General features: G+C 39.7%; 2 protein-coding genes across 2 annotated transcripts; one reads left to right on the top strand and one right to left on the bottom strand.

Moving 5' to 3' along the window:
* Positions 1 to 584: 584 nt before the first annotated feature.
* On the top strand, positions 585 to 11,334 carry parn (poly(A)-specific ribonuclease (deadenylation nuclease)). The gene is made up of 26 exons (XM_083935564.1): positions 585 to 613; positions 844 to 921; positions 1,013 to 1,092; positions 2,210 to 2,277; positions 3,222 to 3,303; positions 3,482 to 3,542; positions 3,763 to 3,928; positions 4,522 to 4,584; positions 4,682 to 4,720; positions 4,806 to 4,848; positions 4,933 to 5,013; positions 5,162 to 5,218; positions 5,705 to 5,782; positions 5,898 to 5,941; positions 6,036 to 6,078; positions 6,384 to 6,459; positions 6,551 to 6,661; positions 6,755 to 6,824; positions 6,912 to 6,967; positions 7,501 to 7,587; positions 7,696 to 7,770; positions 7,865 to 8,039; positions 8,171 to 8,298; positions 9,130 to 9,196; positions 9,281 to 9,441; positions 10,519 to 11,334. The coding sequence occupies exons 1-26, from the start codon at positions 595 to 597 to the stop codon at positions 10,563 to 10,565; spliced, it is 2,055 nt and encodes a 684-aa protein (XP_083791690.1). The 5' UTR covers positions 585 to 594; the 3' UTR covers positions 10,566 to 11,334.
* Positions 11,335 to 13,700: 2,366 nt separating this feature from the next.
* On the bottom strand, positions 13,701 to 24,170 carry rexo5 (RNA exonuclease 5). Its single transcript, XM_083929897.1, has 19 exons — positions 24,081 to 24,170; positions 22,256 to 22,516; positions 21,967 to 22,093; positions 21,384 to 21,492; positions 21,063 to 21,170; positions 20,868 to 20,956; positions 19,758 to 19,873; positions 19,386 to 19,524; positions 17,901 to 17,995; positions 17,714 to 17,816; positions 17,338 to 17,426; positions 16,737 to 16,845; positions 16,120 to 16,233; positions 15,396 to 15,533; positions 15,086 to 15,178; positions 14,610 to 14,976; positions 14,325 to 14,527; positions 14,125 to 14,234; positions 13,701 to 14,043 (listed from the first exon to the last, which is right to left on the bottom strand). The coding sequence occupies exons 2-19, from the start codon at positions 22,495 to 22,497 to the stop codon at positions 13,989 to 13,991; spliced, it is 2,406 nt and encodes an 801-aa protein (XP_083786023.1). The 5' UTR covers positions 22,498 to 22,516; positions 24,081 to 24,170; the 3' UTR covers positions 13,701 to 13,988.
* Positions 24,171 to 24,690: the final 520 nt, after the last annotated feature.

Here is a 24,690-nt window from a genome sequence, read left to right as displayed (position 1 = left end):
CAATGAACCGAACACCTGCACGTCTTTGGACTGTGGGAGGAAACCGGAGAACCCGGAGAAAACCCACGCAGACACGGGGAGAACATGCACACAGAAGGGCCCCGGCCGTGATTCGAACCAGGAACCCTCTTGCTGTGAGGCGACAGTGCTAACCACCACACCACCGTGTCGCCTGTAGAGTGTATTATGATTCATTAAAAAAATAAATACAGAATAGATGCTAATAATCCAGATATGCAAGCCTTAATTTAATTTTCCTGCGAGATTTATCCATTTTCTTATAATCTTTATATGTGATTAAATAGAAAAAAATAATGAATAATGAATATTTATCAGACTTTGCATTTAATCTGAGCCCAGATAGAAATAAAATAATTATCTTTTTTTTACATTTTCAGTTTCAAATTGTATAATTTTGAGAAACTATGTTAAGCCTATAAGATTTGTATTGTGAACTATTGAATAAAATAAATAAATAAATACATTAATACCAAAAAAATTGAGGCCCCGGAAGTGTTTGTAAAACGGTTAAAAGCCAGTTGACGTATGCTAAGCTAACGTTAGCTGTCAGCCGGGTTCAGTCATTGTGCAGGGATGGAGGTGACACGCCAAAGTAAGTAACCAGCCACGTTTTGTTCACTTAACCTTCATTTCACTATAAACGTCGTGAAAACGCACAACAGAGAAGTGACCTGATATATATATTTAAAACGGACAAGACTATTTAACGCATTAGCTTTTTGTGCTACTAGCAGCTAGCTGGGTAGCTGTGGTGGTTAGCACGCTCTCCTCCTCATGCTAACGCAGCTACTGACGTGAATGCACTTTCCTCCTTGTATCCAGATTATAAAGACAGTTTAAACACCGTGTACAGCGCCATAGAGGAGGCCGACTTCCTTGCCATCGATGGGGAATTTTCAGGTAACTGTTTTTAAAGAGATTTTAGCAGAAATTGAGGTTGAATCATCCACCTATGTGTGCAGATTAACTGTGATGTGTTTATGTTTTTTAGGGATAAGCGACGGTCCTAATGTCAGTGCACTCACCAACGGGCTGGACACACCGGAGGAGCGGTACACGAAGCTTAAGAAGGTAAGCAGGGCTGGGATTTACTGCAGCTTTCCAATGCTATGGAGGACTAAACACCCATAAATAAATGCATAAATACAGAAATGCATATATAAATGCTGAGATAATTGGATACATATCATAGTTAAATTAATAAATAAGTAAATGCATAAATAAATGAATGCTTTACATTTATTCCTGCAGTTTTGTTCACCTACATTTATTTATTTTTGGGTCCATCAGAAATACTTTAATTAGCCCAAGGGGAAATTATTTAAGTTACAAAACTCCAGATATACAAACAACAAATATTATACTACAGACTTCAAATATATTAGATAAAAACTCAAATTTAAATTGACAGACCTTATGTTAATGAGGTAGGAGGTCTAATCTATTCATGCATTGATTCATTGATAAATTCATTCATTTATTTCGGCATGTATTGAGTCAGTTGACGGCTTTGAACACCTCAGACTCACACTGGACAATAAACTCACTTTTGACAAGCACACCAGGGTCATTCAGAAAAGGAGCCATCGTAGACTGCATGCCAATCTGTAAACTCAATGGACTCTGTTGCCCCCCCATCTCCTCCTGCTCTTATATTGAGTATTATTCAGCCAATCCTGCTCCACTGTTCTACCTGCTTCAAAAAAACGGGTCAAACTCACACCTGTCACAAACATAGCTGCCAAGTGAATTGTTCTCCCCACACCCACACTGTCAGAGCTCAATCTCAAGGCTATCTCGCGGACAACACACTCCCACTCAACTGCCACTTCACAATCATGCCCTAAGGACGCAGGTTTAGGCCCCTGGTGTGCAGGAGGGCCCACTATGGCAAATGCCTGCAGCCATAGCAGCCCTCAAAAAAGGCCAAGATAAAAAAACTCTGTAGCCTTACTCTGTCTACATGTTTATCCTGTTGTGTTTGTCCATATGTGTATAAACTGTCTGCATTCTGCCCCTAAACTGTACTGTGGAGAAACAGCTCCCCTCTGTGTCAAAGTATTTGTTCCTGTATTTATTCATGCCTGTACTTTTTTGAGACTTAAGTCACGTTAAGTTCTCCATACAATGAATCCTGCTTTCCCTCCAGCTTATCATCTCATGTCAACTCTTTCTTTCTGTCCACCAGCACTCCATGGACTTTCTGCTGTTCCAGTTTGGATTATGTACATTCACGTATGACCAGACAAAGTCAAAGTGAGTTACATCTGCTGCACAAATGTAAAACCTTTGATCTGACATTGCATATTTGGGGATACATTGTCATCCATCTACACACAGTGCAGGACAGCACAGCACACAGAGAAACAAACCTGTCATCCTGGTCATTTGCTCATCAAAACTCTGTGTGTAATGTTTCAAGACCAAACTGGTTCATTGTCAGGTAACGATAAAAAGAAAAGGCCAACTCGTCCTTTTGGGGACAGTTTTTGGACTCCAACCCTGGATGTAATAAACTGGATGTGCGTGTGTTCACTCACAATACTCCCAGTCCCTGTACCATCTTCTGATTTAAGCATGGCTGGATTACTAGATAGGCAACAGCTCTGAGTTCCCAGAGCTTGTGATGCCCCAAAAGCTAGTTTAACTAATTTAATGTTTTGTTGTTGTGAACATGCAACACACTCACAATATATCAATGGACATCATCAGGACCATAAAGTGGTTTCTGCTTTATTACCAGATCTTTAGGCCCTGTCTTCCAGAGGGTCCCAAAGTCAAAATCCAGGCTTCCCTTGGAGCCATCATTTACTCAGATTTTGACTTTCTGATGTGCATTTCTAAATTATGTGCAAAATCAAATTATTTCACAACAGACCAGGTAGGATTCAAGCATTGAAAACTTGTGGGGTTAATATGGCCCTAGCAGCTAATATTTACCCCTTAATCCTTGAGTCTTGATGTTAAGCACACTTTATCTATTTTACATTCAACTTAAAATGGTCCAAACAATAAACCATTTATATAGATTTCCCCAAATGCTATTGTTGGGTTTTATGCAAAAACATTTGACAACTAGATAATTATGGAATTGATTCAGCTTCGTGTGACTTTCCTGCAGGTTATTGAAAAACTCAGAGCAGCTGGGATGATTTCACTAATCCTCTGTTGTTCTGTTTCGTGTATTCCCATCTCTGCAGGTATATCACAAAGTCTTTTAACTTTTATATATTCCCAAAACCGTTCAATAGGACGTCCCCCGACGTAAAGTTCATCTGTCAGGTAAGTCAGTGTTGCTCCTCAGGATTATTGGCATTGCTTCAGTGAGTTTTAATAGTGAAAGTTACTTGAATGGTTTAAAAATGATGGTTCCTTTTTAAAAATGTCTGTTCAGTTATAAAACGATGGCAAAGCTTTTGGTTTGAAAGTTGTGAAAATGGAAAATCATCTGTCATTTCAGAGTTCCAGTATTGACTTCCTGGCCAGTCAGGGATTCGACTTCAACAAAGTGTTCTGTAATGGTGAGTACGTCGCAGAGTGACTGTGAAATACCTTCTTTTTTTTTACCCTCCTATATTTGACTGAGTTTATAGTTGTGTACTTTTTAACTCAACTAATAACTTGCTCATCTTGCAGAGCGTTAGGCTTTGCAGTTGTCCAGGACAGTGAATGTGTATAGACGCCGTAGATCTTCAGGTCAATAGAAAGACATATGATTGTGGCTTGTCTTGGTTTTTAAAGGAATCCCGTACCTAAACCAAGAGGAGGAAGTCCAGCTGAGGGAGCAGACAGAGGAGAGGAGAAATCAACATGCGAACGGTATAGGAACGCCATCCTTCATCTCCCCATCCTCCAAAGGACCCGCCCACGTCCCTGAGGAACATAAAGACTTCATCAACAGGGTGATGTAAGTGGATACATGTGGGAGCACTGTGTGTGTAAACATGTGCATTAGAGGCAGTAATGTGACTGTTGTTTCAGACCATAATGATTAAGAGGTGTGGATACTGTCATGGTTGTGCATACGGTTGCAACTAATGATGATTTGCATTGTCAAATATTTAATTGACCAATTTTTTTATTTTTAGAAATGATCATTGGGTCTATAAAATGTCAGAAAATGATGAGAAATTTCCATCCAGGATTCTTTAAAATCGAAGGTGATGTCTTCGTCCAAAACTCAGATATTCACTCACTAAACAGAGAAGCAGGATATTTCTAAATGTGACAGGTTGAAAAACAGCATTTTCTGCCATTGTTGCTCATTGACTAATAGTTACAGCTCTAGTTGTATGTTGTATTTTTTTTTATTCCATACGAATATGAGCCAGCGGAGGTGGCTCCCCCCCTGGTTACCTTTCCTTGGTTAATCCTCTCAGTTGGCTTTGGTATAACTGGACATTCCCTGAGGGATCTAAGAACAGGAACATACATTTTTACACAGTTATATTAGTGCCTGCCCCTTTTGTGTTTTGATCATTTCTACCATTTTCCCCACAGAGGAAAGGTCGAGGCCCTCTTCACGAACTCTGAGAAGACTCTGGACTTGGATCCATGCACCGGGTGATCTAGCTCTTCTTTCAGAAACATTACACCTTCATTCAATTTGTATTCCTCATGATTTTCTTTATTTTTACTGACCTTTATATTGCCTCACCAGGTTTCAGAGAAAGCTGATATACCAGACGCTGAACTGGAAGTGAGTGTCACTCAACACTTTTGCAATTATTGTTTTTTTGTTGGATTTAAAAATAATAATAATAATATTTTTCTTGTTTTCACAGATTTCCAAAGGGGCTTCATGTGGAAACTATAGAAACAGAAAAGGTAAGAATATATATATTTTTTCCTGTCATCTAATTCTACCTTGTGTTGAATATGTAAAGCATTGATTATTTTGCATGTGTGCAGAAGGAGCGATACATCCAGGTCAGCAAAGTGGATGACGAGGAGAGGAAGAGGAGGGAACAGCAGAAACTGGAGAGAGAGCAGGTGAGTTTGGCTTCAAGATGGACATTAAATTAAAGTGTTGGTCACATTCTTCATTTTATAGTGAGTGTTCTGAGTGTACGAACACATGAGGAGGCACTATTTTTTGACTATCTAATATTTTTGCCCCACACTTCTTTACCCCCAACAGGAGGAGCTCAATGATGCAGTTGGCTTCTCCAGGGTCGTCCACGCCATCTCTAAATCTGTGAGTCGCAATTATTTTTCAGTCCACTATTTATCTGCTCCACGTTCTGAATTGCACTAATCTAGGGCTGGACATGGAATGATATAGCATGTTCTCTGGTAATTCAATACATATATGGTGAAATAACCACATGGTAAAGTCTATTTGTGTGAATTAAATGAGTATTTTATTAAGAATTTTAATGCAAAATAGTAACCCAAAATATTTCACGTTGTATATTCTTGAAACTTGAGTTTGTATGTGCTTGTTGTGTCAATTTTAGGCAACTTAATTGTGTATCTCGATATGATTTCATTGTAATGTAAGGTAATAAATTACTTAATTATTGCCCAGCCCTACTTTAAATCTTAGCAATTGTATTTTAAATGCATTCATTAGCAGTTGGAATACATTACTCGTGTTTTATTGCATCACAACGGGACATTTTTGCAAGTGTTAAAGTGTTAAAAAATCTGACTTGTATCTTGTGTTTCATCTGACACACAGAGTAAACTTGTGGTTGGCCACAACATGCTGCTGGATGTGATGCACACCATCCATCAGTTCTACTGCCCTCTGCCAGAGGTAAAAAGTGATATGATGGATGGATATTTTAGATGCTGAACCTTTTTTGGCTTCATGAAATGGCAGTTTGTCATGTGATTTATGAGTTTTTTGGTGCGAATGCTCTTTTCTTTAGGATCTTGTCGACTTTAAAGAGGTCACAATGTGTGTCTTCCCACGGTAAGGTTTGTTTACTTCTCTTCAAAACAAATGCTGTTCTGTAGTTCTTGTTGAATATAACACTTAATTGGTAATCTAATCCATTCACTTGCAGACTTTTGGACACAAAGCTGATGGCTTCCACTCAGCCCTTTAAGGTAAATGAGTTCCTTCAGTCCTGTATAATATAATAATAATACTTTGCTGGTGATTAAGATGTTTTAGGAAGGTTTAAAAAAAGTTGCTGATTGGACATTATTGTAGTTATAAGTATTCAGCTTTTTCAAGGTTGAAACTGGTTGGGCCTTTTTTCACAAGATAACGCCTACAGCAGTGGCAGAATCGGTGTTCAAGTTGCATTCCTAGTCAGAGCGCCAATCAAATCAGGAGCACTACAGTAATATATTTTTAAAACAATGGCTAAATCAGATGAGTGAACATTTATTTTACCTTTGTGTTTCAGGAGCTGATCAACAACACGTCTCTGGCAGAGTTGGAGAAACGGTTGAAGGAGGGCCCCTTTAAATCACCACAAGTTGGTAAGTAAATACACTGTCGTTTACCTGAACCTACAAAATCCTGCCAACACCATTTTTTATTTATTCATCTGATTTTTGTACTCCACATCAGAAACTGCAGAGGGGTTCCGCAGTTATGACACAGCCCAGGGACAGCTCCACGAGGCCGGGTACGATGCCTACATCACTGGCCTCTGCTTCATCTCAATGGCCAACTACCTGGGTAATGCACACAATCATACTGATCCTGTTTGCAAATTTAAAAAAAAGTGAAAAGGCATGTAAAACTAAAGTCTGCTCAACACTCTTTTTACAGGCGCCTTCCTGACTCCGCCCAAAGCGTACATCCCTGCTCGCTCTAAGCTAATTGAGCCTTTCTTCAACAAGTAAGAAATGAAATTAACTTTGATTCTTTCTTTCATTAACTGCTTTAAATCTAAAAATAAATCATGGTTCTTTCTTTTGTTCCCAAGGCTTTTCCTGATGAGGATAATAGATATCCCCTACCTCAACATCACAGGACCAGATTGTGAGTATGATAATGTAGCACAGCAGGGCTTCATGTTAGAATACATACCTGGAAATGTTGCCAAATTCTAAAGGAACCCAGCGGAGAACACACGTAGCACCATGGAGTGTATTTTGTTTGTATTTACACAACGATGCACATTCCTTCCTGCTGCCAGATTGGTGACGATAATGCACAAAGAAAGATTACAAAAGCAGATAACATAACGTTAACTATATGTGCACTATATCGGCTGTCATATTGGTTATCAGTGAATCTTTTTTCCCTAGAGTATTGGTCTCAAAACTCCCATATTGGTCATGCCCTAGCAATTATTATTAAAAGGAACATGTGTGGGGTTTTTTTGTGCCCCAGGATGTATATGTGCACTTTACAAGAAACCACCAAAACAAAGCCAGAGGCCATTCTATCAACTTAGCTGTGTATGTTAGCCTGCAGGGGCTTGTTAACTTGGGCTTTCGATTTTGCTTTAAATTTGAACCACCATGACAACTCCGCCTCACCTGTTGCTGATTTTCTGTCTGTTCCTGCAGTGCAACCTAAACGAGACCATGTCCTGTACGTCACCTTCCCAAAAGAATGGAAGACCAGTGATCTCTACCAGCTCTTTAGTGCCTTTGGTAAGACGTGATTTTTTTTTTTTTTCCTGTTAATTCTGCTTGCACACAGGTGTGACCCATTGTTTATCGCTCACTTTCTACTTCTGTTCCTGCTTCCTGTCCACTCAGGAAACATCCAGGTTTCCTGGATAGATGACGTGTCAGCATTCGTGTCTCTAAGTCAGACGGACCAGGTACAGATCGGTGAGTTTCCCACCCCGGCTGAGTGCGCACACACACCACAGACAGGAAAAAAACTGTTGACGCAATCTATTAACGTCTTGGTCTCATCACGCAGCTATGAACACCAGCCGCTATGCAGAGAGCTACAAGATCCAGACATATGCAGAGTACATCCAGGGAAAGCAGCAGGACAAGGAGAAAGTCGTACCGACGCCAAAATCTTGGGGAGAGGACAGCTGGACGAAACCTCACTACACCTCCGCTACTTCTGCTGGTTTTGGATACCCCAGGTATGCCTGTGCTAATGTACACTACATTAACCACATGTCATTCAGTGCATTTACCACTCTCTCATAGAGTTTCTGCAGATATTCAGTTTCTATTTATATTAATGTATGTATGACCTATTTTTCTGTTGTAGGGGTTTGAGGAAACGCAGCATCAGTCCCATTCAGGGAGAGCATGGGACTGGAGATGCTGAAATTACAGACGGCTGGAGTCAATCCTCGTACCCGGATAGCACAAGCAGCAAGAAGATGAAAACTGATGGTGTGTGAACGCATGCAGCCAAATGTTCTTTCCTGCTACAGTGTGGTAACATGCAGAAGGTTAACCCAAGAAAAGTACTCCGCAGAGACTCTGTGTACCCTGAGGTAGCACACGGGTGGCATCATAAATAATCATCACAACCAATGAGATTAGTCCAGGGTTGCTTCGTCATCTGTTTAATGTCAAATATACAGTATTTTATTATTGGCCACCTTCTGCAGAATTGACAGGTCGAATGTATTCGTGGTTGACAATATTGTCTACGCCTATTTCTTCTGGAAAGTTTTGCATTTAATTTCAAATGAGGAAGCACAAAGTCATTTAAATCATGATTGTTTAATTTACATTAAATAATAGTAACAAATTCTTCTTGCTTTTCGTCCATTAATCAACTAATCGGTTGTTTTGTTCGTAGTCGACTAAGATTTCTTTAGTCCTTTTTATCCATTTTTTTTTTCTATACACTTACTAAACTTATTTCCAAGAAACGTCTGAGTATGTAACTTGTAAACTCAAGATTTAACGTGATGCTTTTGCGTGGTTCTTTGTGGAGAAACTCTTTACAGATCTGTCAATTAAAAAATTCATTACCAATACTTGTTGATTTGCGGGCAATCCCAGTGGATTCGTTTGTAGCTCCGCTCTGTTGTCATTGTTTGAGTCTCAAATCAAAGCAATCAAAAATATTTTTTTTTGTAATCTCACAATGTCTATTTTCCACTATAAATGTTTTAGTAAATTGGTTCTGTTATTTCCCTAATATGTCTTGGTTTTAAAGGGATACATACATGCTGTGTATTTAAAAACTCATGTCCTGTTTTTTCTCCTTAGACAAAAGCGGACAGGCAAACGCAGAAGCGATCGAGAGCAAGACCTCAGAAGGATGGTTAAAGACGGCGTAAGTAAAATGGATGTGATCGTGCTGTCACTTTTATTCTGTTTGCTGTGAGTCAAGTATCTTAACGTTTGTTGTGCCCTGCAGAGACATATCAGATTCAGCGGGGTCAAGTCCAGTCCCTGACGATGAGGCGGAGGACAAGGAAAGTCCTGAAGGCAATGATACTGAGGGGACGGTCACCTGGCAACAAGCCACGACAGTCCACAGGCGGAAAGGTCAAAAGAACAAGAAAAAGAAGCCTGAAGGTGGGTTTGAACTGTGTCAAGCTGACTGAAAGTGTTTATAAGCCCTCACTCAGACCGTTGTTAAGAGGGTGAATGTCTAAGAAATCATAAAAGAAGCTCCTTATAACTCAGATCTTGCTTCCATGATCACATTCAGATGTTTTCTTCAGTATGAGATGTTATGCAGTGGTTAACTGTACATCCATGGTCAGTGTGTGCACAGGACTGCTAGGAACTAATGCTGCATGCCTTGCCATAATGTAGCTTCATAAAACGTAAAAACATAATAGCTAAAATCAACAGGGCTTTGGCAAAACTCACTTCCTGTTTGCATCACCCAAAGCATGAAGGGAAATGTGGTGTCAGAACACCTATGACCCAAATGGAAATAAGAAAAAAGATGTGTAAACATGTCGACCAACACTGCCATGTGTATACACATCAACTTAAAAGTCCTCCAATAAATGATAAATAAACTTATACACAGACCTATTGAAACACATCTCCAACACTATTAAAGTCTTAAGTCTGAAAAAGAGTAGGAGGAAGTATATATATTTATAAATTCCTACCCCTTCTCTGCTATTCATAAACTAGTTATTGTATGATTCATCTTGTCAATTCATTTTCTGGGATTAAGGTTCAGAATGTGCTATCAACGTGGTTCTTATGTCGATGCAACATTGACACTCGTTCTTTACATTCATATTGTATTCAACTTCCTTGTGGGCGTCAATGGGATCAATAAAGAGAAGTCTAAGTACAGATGTGTGTGGTGTTAAACTGTGGCTATACAGGAAAAACTGAACTTGAAATTGTTCAAAATAAATATAAAAAAAACTAATTCTGTCCCACATCACGTATTGTACAATTGGAATGATGGGATTTCTGAGTAGCCCAACTTATCCTGAAAACAATCGTGTTATAATTCTACAACATGTCTGGTTAAAATATATAGCAGTTTTACCAAAACCTGAAAACTAAGGGTTCAAAGGTGTGAACCTACCATTTAAGATTTCATTATAACTTGCGCAAGTACTGGAGGTGTTGTGCTTCTTCTCATCTTTACATGCCCGGCCCTGTCCCTCTCTTGTACAGCGGCCGAATCTACGACATCCCTGTTTGAGGTCCCAGAAGTCTGGTAGCGAGAGGCGAGGAGTGGAGAGGCCCCTGTCCCACAATGAGCTCCTGCTCAGAGTCTCTTCTTTAGCACTTGGGGGCGTTTCCTGTAACGTTGTACATCACTGGGAGTTGTGCACGCCCTTGAATTCATTCGTTCACTCGACAGCTGTGGAAACCGTGTCCAAAGCTACCAGCCAAGCTTCATGACTGGACTATTGTAAGAGAGAACACAAGCCATAACGACAGCTGCCATATTTTGATCTTGTATCGGAGGAGCAGGCAACTCCTCTGGGTAAACGCACTCGCACACATTCTTCACCGTAATCTTAAAATCAAAAACTCCAGAAATGTTCGTTTGTGCTCAGACTGGAATCTGCCACCACAGCCGTGCTGTCACGTAGAAATCATAATTTTTAACAACGCGTCACCTCCATCATTCTTGTATTTGCTGAGTGAGTTGTGCATATGAGTGCATATGTCTTTGTATCCCCGTGAGTCCATTTCATAAATTGTAAGAGATAAAATGGCACCAGACGGCTCCTGTAGTTGACAGCATCTGGGTTACTTAGTATTTTAAATGCAGTCAAATATTATTTTTCCCATTTTTAAAGTGTATAAATTCTGGCAACTTCCTCTGTTTTATCAAACTTCTAATATAAGCTTATCAATGATAATGTGATGTTTATTATCGGTGGCATTTTGATCCTTCATGAGAGGTGCTTGTTTGTTTTCTTTTTGTACAGAATTATTTTTCTTTACCTTTTTTTGTGTTTAATGTTTTGTAACTGTCGACCTGCAACAATGTCAAAAGTATGTTTTAATGCAAAAAGTGTAACGTTAAGAAGACGTCTACAGTTTTGTATAAGATAAAAGTTTAAAAATACTTAACTATTTCCCTGGAAAAGGGGAAAAATTAAAGAATGTTTCTTAGTAGCTCTGTTTTCGGTTTCTCTGTTCCCAAACTCACCCCAAATGACTTGAGGGGCGTTCGCCACACATTTAGTCATTGAACTGTCACATTATGTATCAAATGTTCTCTAATCAGAAGTAGTTAAACACTCTTGCGAGGGCTGGAGGATGTGGCCAAAATCTTCAATCCAGGTATAAGTTATTTCATAGCTCCATAATATACTGTGTGTGTGTATATATCGATATCGCGACATAACATGTTCTCTGGTAATTCTATAAACAAACAGTCTATACCAGGGGTGCCCAATCCTGCTCCTTGAGAGCTACTGCCCTGCATGTTCTAGGTTTTTCCCTGCTCCAACACACCTGACTCGAATGTTTCTCAAACCTGTGACAAGCTTCAGCTGATTGATAGGAGCACATCATTAGACCCAGGTCTGTCAGAGCAGGGAGAATCTTAAAACATGCAGGGCAGTGACTCTCCAGGAGCAGGGTTGGACACCCCTGGTCTATACGAAAAAACCACATGGTAAGACATATTTTTGTATACTGTGTGGATTTAATACCAAACATATTAAAAATGTGTGTGTTCTCATTTGATTAAGAACTTCAGTGCAAAAAAGTCTTAAACCATTTCACATTAGATTTTCCTTAAAACATTTTTTAGCTTGTGCTTTTAATTTATATAGATGTAATTATGTGTCTTATTTAATCACAATACATTTACATTAAAATCATCACCTCGCCCCAATTCCTGCATCCACATGCCCTTATTTACAGGTCCAGTTAAATTTTTGGTAAGACCAGAATCTAATGTAACATTACGTGTCCCCCATGATTTAAAAATGAGCTCTAGGGACTTTCAGCACATTTCAAATGATCCTTTTTAAACAAAGGAGACCAGGAATCCCTGTAAAACAGTTCATGTTGAAATAGATAAAGAATTAAATGAGAAAATGTGTATAATTACTTGTTTTAAAAATACTATAGTCCTTTTAAGTGAAGTATGTTAGTGTTCTGTTACTGTTTCCGCCCCTGCAGAGGACAGAGCTGAACCTGGTGGGCCACAAATGTCAAATGAACAAATTACATTGACACTTTGTAATGATCCAAATTTCTCAGATCTACCATCCAGAATAAGTCTTCTTCCAGTCAGTCACACTTCTGTGAAAAAGTAATGCCAGGGGACTTTTTGAGTTTTGCAGGACATTTTGAGTCACCGTATGAGAAGGGGTGTCTTTGGCTCAGTGGAATTGGGTCGTCCTCCATTCAAAAGATTGGCAGTTCGATCCCCACCTTCCCCGGTCCACATGTCAAAGTGTCCTTGGGCATGTAAATGTGGTGTGAATGGTTAGATTAGATCATGGGTGTCAAACTGATCCAGTAAAGGGCCGTGTGGCTGCAGGTTTTCATTCCAACCAATCAAGAACACACCTGACTCGACTTACTCAATCACCTGAACTGTCTTCACACAGTTGTTTTGTTGGACCAGGTGTGTTTTTGATTGGTTGGAATTAAAACCTGCAGCCACACGGCCCTTTACTGGATCAGTTTGACACCCATGGATTAGATAGTATGTAGATGTCTATTGCCATATGGGTAAATGTGACAAACACTGTGAAAGCGCTTTGAGTAGTGAGACCAGTTAGGCGCAAGTCCATTTACCAAAAGCACAGGTACACAGCACAAAAATCAAATGAATAGTGGCTGAATTCCATTTAGCTTCTTTGTTTTCAGCATCCTGGTTCTGTACATGCGGCCTCACTGTCACATTGTACTGGGGCACTTAAACAGAACAGAGCCATCGTTAATGTCAGTAACACCTGTGCTTCCTACCAAACGCCTGTTTAGATTTGTTTCTGGAACAAGAGTGAAACGCTTATATTAATCACTGTTACTTAAAGTCAATAATGAAACATTGACATGACATTAAAACAAATTTAATGGTACTGTATCAAATGCAAAGATCATTTATGAGAAATACTGCTAGTTAAAATTGAACAGTAACATCATACAGTCACTCAACATGGTGTTTGATACCGGCTCGGTGTTCAGTCGCCTCATGCAAACTTCCTCCAGGAGGATAAAAAAAAATGTATCTAGAAGACTTTCAATTCCACCTCAGCGTGTGTTATAAAGAGTTCACAACAAACTGATTTAGTCATGACCATTAAGTGACGAACAAAGTAGAACGAAGAGCCAAAGTTCAAACTATGATCACATCATCGTTGGAGAATAAGTAAATCATTTGATACCGAAGGCACAAGTTAATCTGGAGCTTTCATTTTTTTCAGGCCATAAAAAATACTCTACAAGCACCATATTTGACTTAAACGTTCCTTTATGTACGTTTTTACCAAATAGAAAAGTGTATCGTGCAGACATACAGCTCTCATCTCTTTCAGTAAAAACACACGTCTGAGGTAAAGGAAGTCTTATTGCAAAGTCTGTGGTGATTTATTTCAGAATTATTCGATTATTCAATCCATCGCTGGAGCGATAAATATTTTGATAGTGCAGGTTTATCATCGTTCTCCTCAAGACCCTTGCTTGACCTCCATGAGGCACAGACCAGGAAGGTCGCCATGAGCACTAAGAAGAAGAAGAGAAGAGAAGGTTCAGAAATATTTCATTTGGCAGCAGATTTACGTGCGTCTCTGTCAGGGTCCTCACCTGATGTGTCCGGGCAGCACCACCACAGACAAGGTGCCTTCTGGGAGAGATCTGAAGAGCTTCCGCAGACGAAGGTCCAACTTCCCCATCAAGAGATCCATTTTCTGGTCCTACATAGATTACATATGCAGCCAATCATAGTCAAAGACTGGATTGAATCCTTTTCCTGAACAGTGACTTCAGTACACTCTTGTCGTTACCTGAGAACTGTTGTGCATGTGGGTCCTCTCCTCGACTCCTGCTTCTGCTTCACTGTAAGGATCCACTGTGGTGATCGGTGATGTCATGGCAACCCATGAGGATAAGTGGGGTGGAGTTAGGGATGGACAGACGAGGTATTTTTCCTTCCAGAGGTCCTCAGAGGAGCTGAGGGCGACCTGTTTTGCTTCTGAGCTCTCAAACTCTGTCGACCGGACACTCGTGTTAAAGACAAACAGAAACTTTTCTTTGAACGGTGCAACGAGCAAACAGCTTTTTTCACTCACTTATGTATGCATGTCTCGCACGTTTTCCAGGTTTGGCAGGCAGGACGACTCTCTCCACCGTACCAAAGTGACCAAATGACTCCCTGACCGTCTCCTCAGACAGTTTAGATTTTGTTTTGGTGGTGGGTTTTGACTGGTTGCCGTTTACTTCAGCTGGGGGAAACCCTTTCTTTGTTTTTACTGAACTAATACCTGAACATTTGGCATCTGACATATGTCCGTTGACCTTTGCAGATACGTGTATGACCTCGGCCACACTAGGGTTAAATTTAACGGCGTAGAGGTGACTGGTGTTGAGACTGTCACCCATGAGAGTATCCAGAGTCAGATCCAAATCCAACATTGACTCGTTAACAGGCCTCTGGACCTGGAAGACAGGAACATGTTGGAGATACAGCAGTCTACAAACGTTTTGAAATGACTTCAGCTGTATTTTAAGGGAATAAGGGCAGGACGGGGAAGGGGAAAATAGTTACCTTAAGGGACTGTCCCTGCATATTAAGTTCATTCAGTGCTTTTAAAGCCAGAATAGCTCCCTCCAGCATCTCAAACTCTACCTCTGCATGAACCTGGAGACCAAACATTGTCAGAAAATATAGGTACAATTATTAAAGCGCATCCATAAAAAGGGAAAAGACAGCTTTCACAGCTGTGGTTTAGGAGAAACTAAAGCAGTAATTATATCTTAAGATAGATTTAGCTGTTGATGAATTCGTCTGTGACAGAAATACAGTTTACTAGCAGTTGATTAAATGTTTAACAAAGGATCATGTAGGTGAGAAATACCCTGATGGTTGTGTTCAACATTCTGATGTTTCGAACCGCCCCACAGCAGCAAAACAGCCGTCTCACTTCCCTCGCAGAGAAACTCGCAGGGAACGGCCCAGCAAACACTACGCACATGTCTCGAAGTTTCGCACACACCTGCCGGGTAAAGAAACACATTAGGTGGTGCATTAAAAGAACACTTTAAAGCAGCAGTGTGTAGGACTTAGTGAGGTTAAAGATATCAACCAACTGAATACGACTTCTCTCACACCACTCCTTTTCAGAGCGTGTAGTAAAAGCAACGGTGGCCTTGAGAACAACAACAGAGCGGAGCTTGGCGAGCTGCTGCCAAGAGGATTCAGAAACCCACGAAGAAGAGCATTGCGGGAGAGTGGGTGAGTGTTGTGGCCGCATGACTACAGGGAGCGCGTGGAGCAAGTCTCCCAGCGTGACGGTATTTGACGCGCTTAGACAGTTGCGCTCAGATAGATACGAGAGAGGACAGCGACCTTCTACTCAAAGGGCCCGGGGGCTGCCAATTGAATAGCCCTGCCTTAGAACTGTGTATTATCATCTAGTTTGAAAGTCAGTCATAACTGAGAGTGAACATTTCTCCTTTTTTCTGGGCTAAATTTGCATTTGAGGCGTTACCTGAATATTATATTTCATTTCATTCAATAGACCCCCCTAAATCCTACACACTTGACCTATAAATGTTTGATGTTGTGAATAAATGCCTCACCCTCTGGTACTGGTGCTCCTGATGAGGGTGGCACCTCTGCAGATGGTCTGAGAGGGAAGAAAACTGGAGCACTGAGAGGTACGGACACTTCTGTCTCCTGAAAGAGGCTGACACCTGGAGGAGACGAGATAAAGTAACAGAGGGAGAGAATAAGGAGAGTTAAGGGGAGGATTGTGAGGAAAAAGAAGGAAAGCACAGAAGGTCATATAACCGCAGTGAGTGAGAGGGACAAAAAGGAGCAAACTGATACACTTACAGTTTATTCACCTTTAATACAATCAATGAAAAGCAAAGTCATCTCTTGAACAAAAAGACCAACTTCATTCTTCTTTTTCTCTTTGTCACTTTACAGTTTTTGGTAAAATTAGGCAGAAATGCAGCTAAAGATCTTTCATCAAAACCGGATCCCTGAAGATATTCACCACTGAATAAAGACAGGGGTCCTAATATCTAATAACAAATACAATAACCACGAAAGCCTTTATGAGGATGTATGATCACTACAGATGAAAACTGATCCATGCATATTACGGGCAGAAAACAAAGTTCATTTAGAGAGTGTGATCAGGTAAAAGGTCAGGATGCAGTAGATGGAGTCAAAACGTCTCACGCCTCACCTCTTTGTCGCTGTTGTGCCACTGCTGATTGGACAGATCCAAGGTGATGTCAGAGCGCTTTCCTAAAAAGGCTACTGACCGGCCGAGTGTCTGTAGTGTGTCGTCAAACCTACACGAGAAGTAAAGACGGAGACTGTCAAATACAACTGCAGCACAACGTGTATGAATGTGTGAACGAAGAGCATAATTACTATATTAGTAACAAAGACTGGTTGACAGGATTTTAAGGCTTTTATTAGTGATGATTTATGATTTATTTTTCCCATAAGTCTATCGTTTCGGATGTTTTCTGTGGAGGTTTGCGTAATTTTATTTAAAAAAGTAAGAACTTAAAATGTGAAGGCCACATTTCTGTATTAATCTATAGTAATCAGTCAAAATCACTGAGCTGATCCAAAGTGTGGGGTTGCACTGCAGCAGAGCATAAAAAGACATGGCTCACTATGAAAGGAAGAAGAAAAGTGCTGTGAAGCGTCGCAAAATAGACACAAAGTAGGAATGCAAAAGTAGTCCCCAAAAAGTTTCCCCAACTTAGTGTGACCGTGGTCTGAGTAACTGTAGTCAGACGTTAAGAACGCACAGATTGTATAATGTATTGCACCTGTGACTTGCTGTGGGTTCAGGTTCTGGGTCAGTGGACTCCTCCTCTATCGTATATCCCCACAGCTCCTCCAGATGATGTTCTACAACCTGACAGCAAGCAAACACAGAAAATATTATATCAACTGTGTGTGTGTGTGTGTGTGTGTGTGTGTGTGTGTGTGTGTGTGTGTGTGTGTGTGTGTGTGTGTGTGTGTGTGTGTGTGTGTGTGTGTGTGTGTGTGTGTGTGTGTGTGTGTGTGTGTGTGTGTGTGTGTGTGTGTGTGTGTGTGTGTGTGTGTGTGTGTGTGTGTGTGTGTGTGTGTGTGTGTGTGTGTGTGTGTGTGTGTGTGTGTGTGTGTGTGTGTGTGTGTGTGTGTGTGGAAGCGATGCTTTACCTGAAGAGGTCCTGTTTTAATAAAGTACTGAGCCAGCTCCAGGGCTGCCACAGCATCCTCAATGGGATTATGACCCATCATCTCTCCAGTTTGTATTTGCCTCCTGGGACACAAGTGGAAAAAATTAAATTATTATCCATCGTGGGTGAAAAAGAGAGAAAGAGAGAAAGCGAGAGGGACAACTGACCCCAGCACGGTGTCAGCCAGGATCTTCAATTTAAACCTCCGTCCAAGTTCTCCCCTGTACAGCAGCGAGGTGTCGATGACATGCGGGTGGATCAGCTGCAGAGAGGACATGAACACAATACAGGTCAAAAAGTATCTGTTTTTAAGGAGAGCTTCTCTAAAATGAAATATTTATCAATTCATGTATATCCAGATGATTTCAGGCACTTTTTTTTAGATCTTAAAAAATATCTTAGATAGTTACATTTTTGTGTCATTTTCTAAAAAATAATAATCAGCTGACATGTTACTAATATTCTGTTGCTCCCAGCTGTTAGGGAATCATTTAATACGGTGCCAGAAAGAAGACAAAATGCCAGTTCTGTATGTTTGACGCTGAAGAAGTTTAATTACTTGACCAAGGAGAACAGAAGAGTCGTCAACACAAAGTAGTGTGTGAAGCCACCTCAATTCTCAGGCTCAAGCAGCAAAGTTCAGATTCTTATAGCAAGAGGAGATGTGCTATCATTGCATTGGCTATAATGCATAAACATGACATTAAGTAAGTGACGGTGAGTGTTCATCATCATTTAAATCTGCAGCTCTCTTGCAGCCTGCAGGGAGTCAGCTTGAAGGCGTCAAGGGTATCATGGCCTTGGCCGGCTCCAGCCTGGCTGACACAGAAGTAATCTAACAGAAGCCCACTATACTAACAAGGACTGGACATTAACCCAAACTGTCTAGGGAAAATGTTATTCTCCCTATCATCGACTGTCTTTTTATTATTTTTTTTGTGAGTGATGAAGGTTAAAAATGTCCACATTGCGGACAATAAAGTTCCTAATTCCAAAAGTGTAAAGGAAATATTCAGAAACCTATGAATTAAATATGTTTATGTCTCATATTGGTCCAGATTTGATTTGCCAATATTGTAAATAACGGTTAAACATATATCTTTTTTGTCCAAACCACATTTATTACCATCCTGTTTTATGGCTTTTAAATATAAAATCCTTATTATTTACTACGTCAGTTTGGATACCTGAATGGACAAATACAAATACTTGTGTAAAAGCTGAGGAAAGAATCCAGAAAATTAAAGTGATTATGTGACTATGCAGAGACGGAAGAAGATCCTGTGCATAAGTAAAAGTACCAAAATCAAAATGTAAAACAGAAACGACGGGTTTAATCTTTAACAACATATTCTATTTTATAACTTAAGACAAGTAATTAGAAGCTAAAGCTCCAAATAGTGGAGTAAAATCGACAACAATCCCTCTGAAATGTAGTGAAGTAGAAGTATAAAGCAAAATGGAAATACAGTTCTTGAGTAAATAAACCTCCTGTGGTGTTACAATAGACAACGATGCAAACCGTTACACACAGTGGCTTTAAAGACCCCAGATGGTGTCGTTTCTGCTAAACACACTTCTCTCTACAAACATAAACAAAGCCTCATGCTTATGTTGTTGTAAGCAGTAATTAAATGTCAGTAGTAACTCACTTTGAGCACCGAGAGGTCGTTGTTTAGTGAGTGTCCCACCAGAACTGCGTCAGTCGGCAACAAAGTCCTGAGCTTTACTTGAATGTCCCGCAGGGTGGTTGTGATTGGCTGCAGCATCTTTGCCGTTATACCAGAGAACCTAACAGAAGGCAGCCGGCAACAAACATGTGATTTAACATTTTAACACACTGTGTGTGTGTGTGTGTGTGTGTGTGTGTGTGTGTGTGTGTGTGTGTGTGTGTGTGTGTGTGTGTGTGTGTGTGTGTGTGTGTGTGTGTGTGTGTGTGTGTGTGTGTGTGTGTGTGTGTGTGTGTGTGTGTGTGTGTGTGTGTGTGTGTGTGTGTGTGTGTGTGTGTGTGTGTGTGTGTGTACCTGGTGACGTAGTCGAGGATTCGGTTCTGAGGTTTCACCAGTTCGTCCAGCACACAGTTCCCGTCGCTGTCCACCAGAGAGACACGAGCCAACTCGTATCCCTTTTCTGTGAGACACTGAAGCACAACATGGACACAGTGAGTAACTGTTGGATCAGTGATGGAAACTTTTGGAAAACAAACTTCTAACAACATCTTGACTCGGCTAAAATTACTTGTACTGCATGTACTCGACGATACTGATACCAGTATTTCAGACATCGGAACAACTCTAATAAAAATAAAATAAATATCATGTCTTTAATAATCCAAACATTGCAAATGTATTCATAACATATCACTTAAATCGAAATTCTGCCATAAAATCATCCAATGGTCTTTTTAGACACTTACATACATCAAATGAGCCATTGAGGAAGTCTTTTCCCTGTATAAACAATGAACGGAGAAATCCTGGCAAGTCGCTAACAGGCGGACAAGGCTAACACTGATTAGCTCGGGGCAGCACGGTGAAGGCATTAAAACGTCTTTAACCACTAATACTGCTCAAAATAACACCAAACCTCTGCAGTAGCATGAGAAGAGTCCATACACATAAAAAAAAGCATCAACAACGTAGTTAGTGAACCAGGAGTTTATTAAAAGAGTGTTTTGAAAGAATAATCTACTGGCCCCTGTACCAGCTCCTCTCATAGTAAAGTCCATTCAAGTGGATTACCAAAGTAAATTATATGTAGGGAATCTTCTCATGCTACTGCAGAGGTTTGGTGTTATTTTGAGCAGAATTAGTGGTTAAAAAAGACGTTTTATTGCCTTCACCGTACTGCCCCGAGCTAATCAGTGTTAGCCACGTCGGGCTGTTAGCGTCTCTCCGGGATTTCTCAGTTAATAGTTGTCACACAAAATAAAACTGGCTCTATGGCTTATTTGATGTATGTAAGTGCTGAAAAAGCCCATGGGATGATTTTACGCTGGAATTACACTTGTAAAATTGATGTATCAAAAATATATCACTACTGATATATTACATACTGCAGTTGGTTTTAAACTGAATAACTGGATTCTACAATGGAAAGGGGGAATAAAAAGCATATTACTGAGAGTTTCTGACCATTTCACAGTCAAGTCCATACAGAGGGCTGTTGTCTGTCACGCAGTCGCCGCTGTCAGTGCACACATATTCCTCAAAGCCTGGCATTCCTGCGTCAAAACACACAAGAAAAAGAAGTGAGAAGGTAGAGAGAAAACGCATTTAAATGAGGAAGGGAAAATGCGTTTGTAAGCAGAGAGAGAGAGAAAGACTCACCTTTTACAGGGAAGTGTTTCTTGATCATCTGTTCCTGCGTGAGAACGTACGCCGTCAGTCCTCGCCTCCAGGTCCCAAACTGGGCGATCACTGGGTGACTCCTCAATGCTGCAGCGGCGCACAATAACACACACACACACACACACACACACACACACACACAAAATATTTTAAAATATTGTATATATTCTTCCTGTTATTCTTACAAGCTTCAGATAGCTTACCAGTGTGTCTTCATTATGTCTTATGATTGTACTTTTCTTTTAAAAAAATCGACACACACAAACACACACTCAGAACTAATGCACACACAATCCTCACCTTTGTGTAATTTACTGCTTCGATTGTGTTTATGGGAAACAGATTTAGGAACTTTGCTGCTGAAGATTTCTGACGCCAGGTTTGTAGATGATGGAGTAAAGTTGAGCCTCTAATCCAGCCGGATTAAAAACAACAAGGACCAGTGTTAACATAAAAACACCAGCACCAGTGAATATAATAATAATAATAATAATAATAACTTTATTTGTATAGCACCTTTAATACAGCAGTTTACAAAGTGCTTTGACAGAGCAAAAATCCAACACACACGAATAGAGTGTAAGCAATAGTGATAAAATCCAATGAGTTAGACCATAACCATAAATGACGCATTATTCTACAAAAGTGTACAGAGGACAAAGGAAATCATTATTAGATTGTTAGTTGATTAATTTAAGGTGCTTGCAAAGACAGAAGAACAATGAGATAAAAGGATACAAAGATAAAAAGGCAGCATAATACAAAGGCAAGTCAATACAAACAAGTTTTAAGAAGATATTTAAAAGAGGACACTGAATCAGAAAGCCTCATCTCCGCGGGTACGTCATTCCTATATGGATGCACAGTACATCAGGTTACTCACAGTGGTATAGTTGGTCCGGAGGTGCCGCAGGGTGAGGTAATGTTTGTAAAAATGACTCAGGGTCAGGCCCTCCACGATCACCACATTCACAGCTTTAACCCTCTCCTGATGCTGGAGACAACACCAACTAGAGGACAGACGTGGGTGAATGGAGACAGAAGTACAAGTGATGCAGACTTTAAAAGGATCATTTACTGTAGATTACTGTAAGAGCACAGGAGCACAGTGAAAGTGCATTACAGAGTTATTGGGTGAAAGCTTATGAATAGATAACTACCATGATCATTACCTGGGCTGTTTAACGCCACCTGTTTTCCCCAGAGCGGCATAATGCAGAAGCTCAGTCAGCTCATTGGCTGTAATTGGTTGTTGAACGCGGTCGAGCTGCACAGAGATCCTTGAGCGAACACACTCCTGCGCCTCCTCTCCTTCCTGCACAGTTTTTAATCTCTTGGCCTCCTCGTGTGTTTCGGGGGCGGTTTTCTTTCTTTTCCTCCCGTTGCACGTTGCTGCTGCTGATGAAGGCTCCATGGTCAAGCTGATGTCTCTGCTGGGAGGTTAAAAAGATGTTTGAGATGACACTGTTCAATGTCAAACTGTATATCCCCTTAAATAGAAGTTTATGTATGTCTGCTATTTAAACATCCCTTTAGAAATAAACTTAACATTTAGCAGTGATCAAAGTGTGTTTGTAACTTTGAATATCAAAAACTGTCAGTTATGCTTTAAGTGCTTCTTCTTTGATCAGATATTACCTTGTTTTAAATTTTCAAACTGTGTTTTAGACTGCGGTTGCTTTGTGCTAAGACACAATAAACACAAAGAAGTTTTATAGGTGCAGGTTTTCATGTCTTAATTTATGATTAAATATATATCTGCCTCTGGTCCTATCACAGCTGGAAATAACATTACACTTTTAAGGTAATTCTGCAGATGAACAACATCTAAGACGAAAAAGAGATAAACTGTTTGTAGAAAAACATGTTTATAGTACAACCCTCAGTGTGTGGCACTGAAACTAGTTATGTTGGTTGTGTATCATATCATATTGAAGATTTAAAAAAAAAATACCCAGCCCAATTAGCAACTATTTGACTGACTGATATTTTGAAACAACTTCACCCAGAAACAATGATAATTTTAAGAATATTTAGCATATTTAACATGCTTGAGTTTTGTTACTTTATTCATAATAATAAAAATGATAATAATAATAATAGCTTTATTTACATAGCACCTTTGAAAACAAAACTTTACAAAGTCCTTTGACAGACAGAGAAAAGGCAAAAGCACATACAAATACACACACACACACACACACACACACACACACATACATAATTAAGAACAAGAGCAAAAATCACCAAGAGATAATATTTCTGACTAAACCTTTTTATCTAAACAATGTGTTCTCAGTGTGCAATACTAATATTTCCCTCTGGGCCATGGTGTAAATTCAAAATATTTAAAAAATATTGTATGTAATCTTCCTGTTATTCTTATAGTTCCCTGTGTTTATATTGTTCATATTTTTCTACAATTTATTGTTTCTTATTAATGCCTCTTCTATGTTTGCTAGCCACTTTGCGGCTGTAACAAGAACATTTTGTGACTAATAATAATAATAATAATAATCAAAATGGCAAGATAAAGGATGGGACGCTTTTAACAAACAATAGTAACGACAAATAAATTGGAAAAATGAAAATAACAGATAATAAAGGTATTAAGACAGTAAATAAAATCAATACAATATACTATATATAATAAAAAGTCGATATAAAATAAAGCCAGTCTATAAACGTGTTTTAAGAAGTTGTTGTTATTGGGAGATGTGGCTTTTATTATATGGGATTGTCTCTGAGGTAGTTTATGTCATTACGAGGATGTGTGTGTGCTTTAACAGCATGTCTAGAGACTGTGTAAGGATGTGTTTGCTATATTTGTGCTGTTTCTTTGGCAGAGTCACGCCGTTACACTACAAACACTACTGATACACACCTGGCTAGCTACCACTTGTAAAATAATTTACAGTTATACAAATATAACATGTGAGTATTTATAAACTGTGTATATGCGTGGAAATACTAACGACAGTATAAAAGTTTAAATACCAGGTGTTATTGGTCCTGTGGGCTCCACATTCATGTTTTTTTTCACTACTCTTAGAGGCTAAAAACACGTTACCACCACGGCATGAGCGCTGCTGCTCCACGTTATGGTGTAAAACGTAACGTTTCCGAATACTACCTGCACGTCCGGTTTGTGCCCTTAAAAATAAAACAAAGCATTGACTCTTGTAATATGTTTCAGTCAGTAAATTTAGCTAAAATAGCTTTAGATGTTGACATACTTGATAAAATCATACATTGTAGATCAGACTGACGCTATGTTGGCAAATCGATGTTTTTTATTCGTGTTCTCTAGTATGTGCTAGAGTATTTCATGCTTTTATTTTGGTGATAACACTGTAAAACCGGAGGTGTAGTTCGTTCAGTTTCGGTCAATTTCGGTAACTTCCGCCTTCATTCTGATCGACTATTTTTGGTTCGGTGGTTGATTTTACTGACTAGCAGCCCACACTAATCGAGCTCAGTGTGATGGATGAACATTTCAAAAATACAGCGCGATTCTTTCTGTGTTTTCTAACTAAGACTCTTTTATAGTTTCGTATCTTTTTTTTCCTGTAAAGTGAGTGAAACGAATTTAAGAAACGTTAATATT

The sequence above is a fragment of the Echiichthys vipera genome (assembly GCF_963691815.1).
Source record: "Echiichthys vipera genome assembly, chromosome: 2".
NCBI lineage: Eukaryota > Metazoa > Chordata > Actinopteri > Perciformes > Trachinidae > Echiichthys > Echiichthys vipera.
Note: the sequence above shows the minus strand (reverse complement) of the source record. Positions and strands in the feature narration are given on the sequence as shown.

What these genes read in the sequence shown, in the direction of transcription:
- parn (XM_083935564.1), top strand. An exon ending in ACGTAAAGTTCATCTGTCAG is followed by an intron (nt 3,304 to 3,481) that starts GTAAGTCAGTGT and finishes CTGTCATTTCAG; the next exon opens with AGTTCCAGTATTGACTTCCT. An exon ending in CTTCCACTCAGCCCTTTAAG is followed by an intron (nt 6,079 to 6,383) that starts GTAAATGAGTTC and finishes TTTGTGTTTCAG; the next exon opens with GAGCTGATCAACAACACGTC.
- rexo5 (XM_083929897.1), bottom strand. Translation starts at nt 22,497, where the DNA reads ATGGAGCCTTCATCAGCAGCAGCAACGTGCAACGGGAGGAAAAGAAAG. An exon ending in CTGGCTGACACCGTGCTGGG is followed by an intron (nt 17,817 to 17,900) that starts GTCAGTTGTCCC and finishes CTTGTGTCCCAG; the next exon opens with GAGGCAAATACAAACTGGAG. An exon ending in ACATGCACAACAGTTCTCAG is followed by an intron (nt 14,235 to 14,324) that starts GTAACGACAAGA and finishes TAATCTATGTAG; the next exon opens with GACCAGAAAATGGATCTCTT.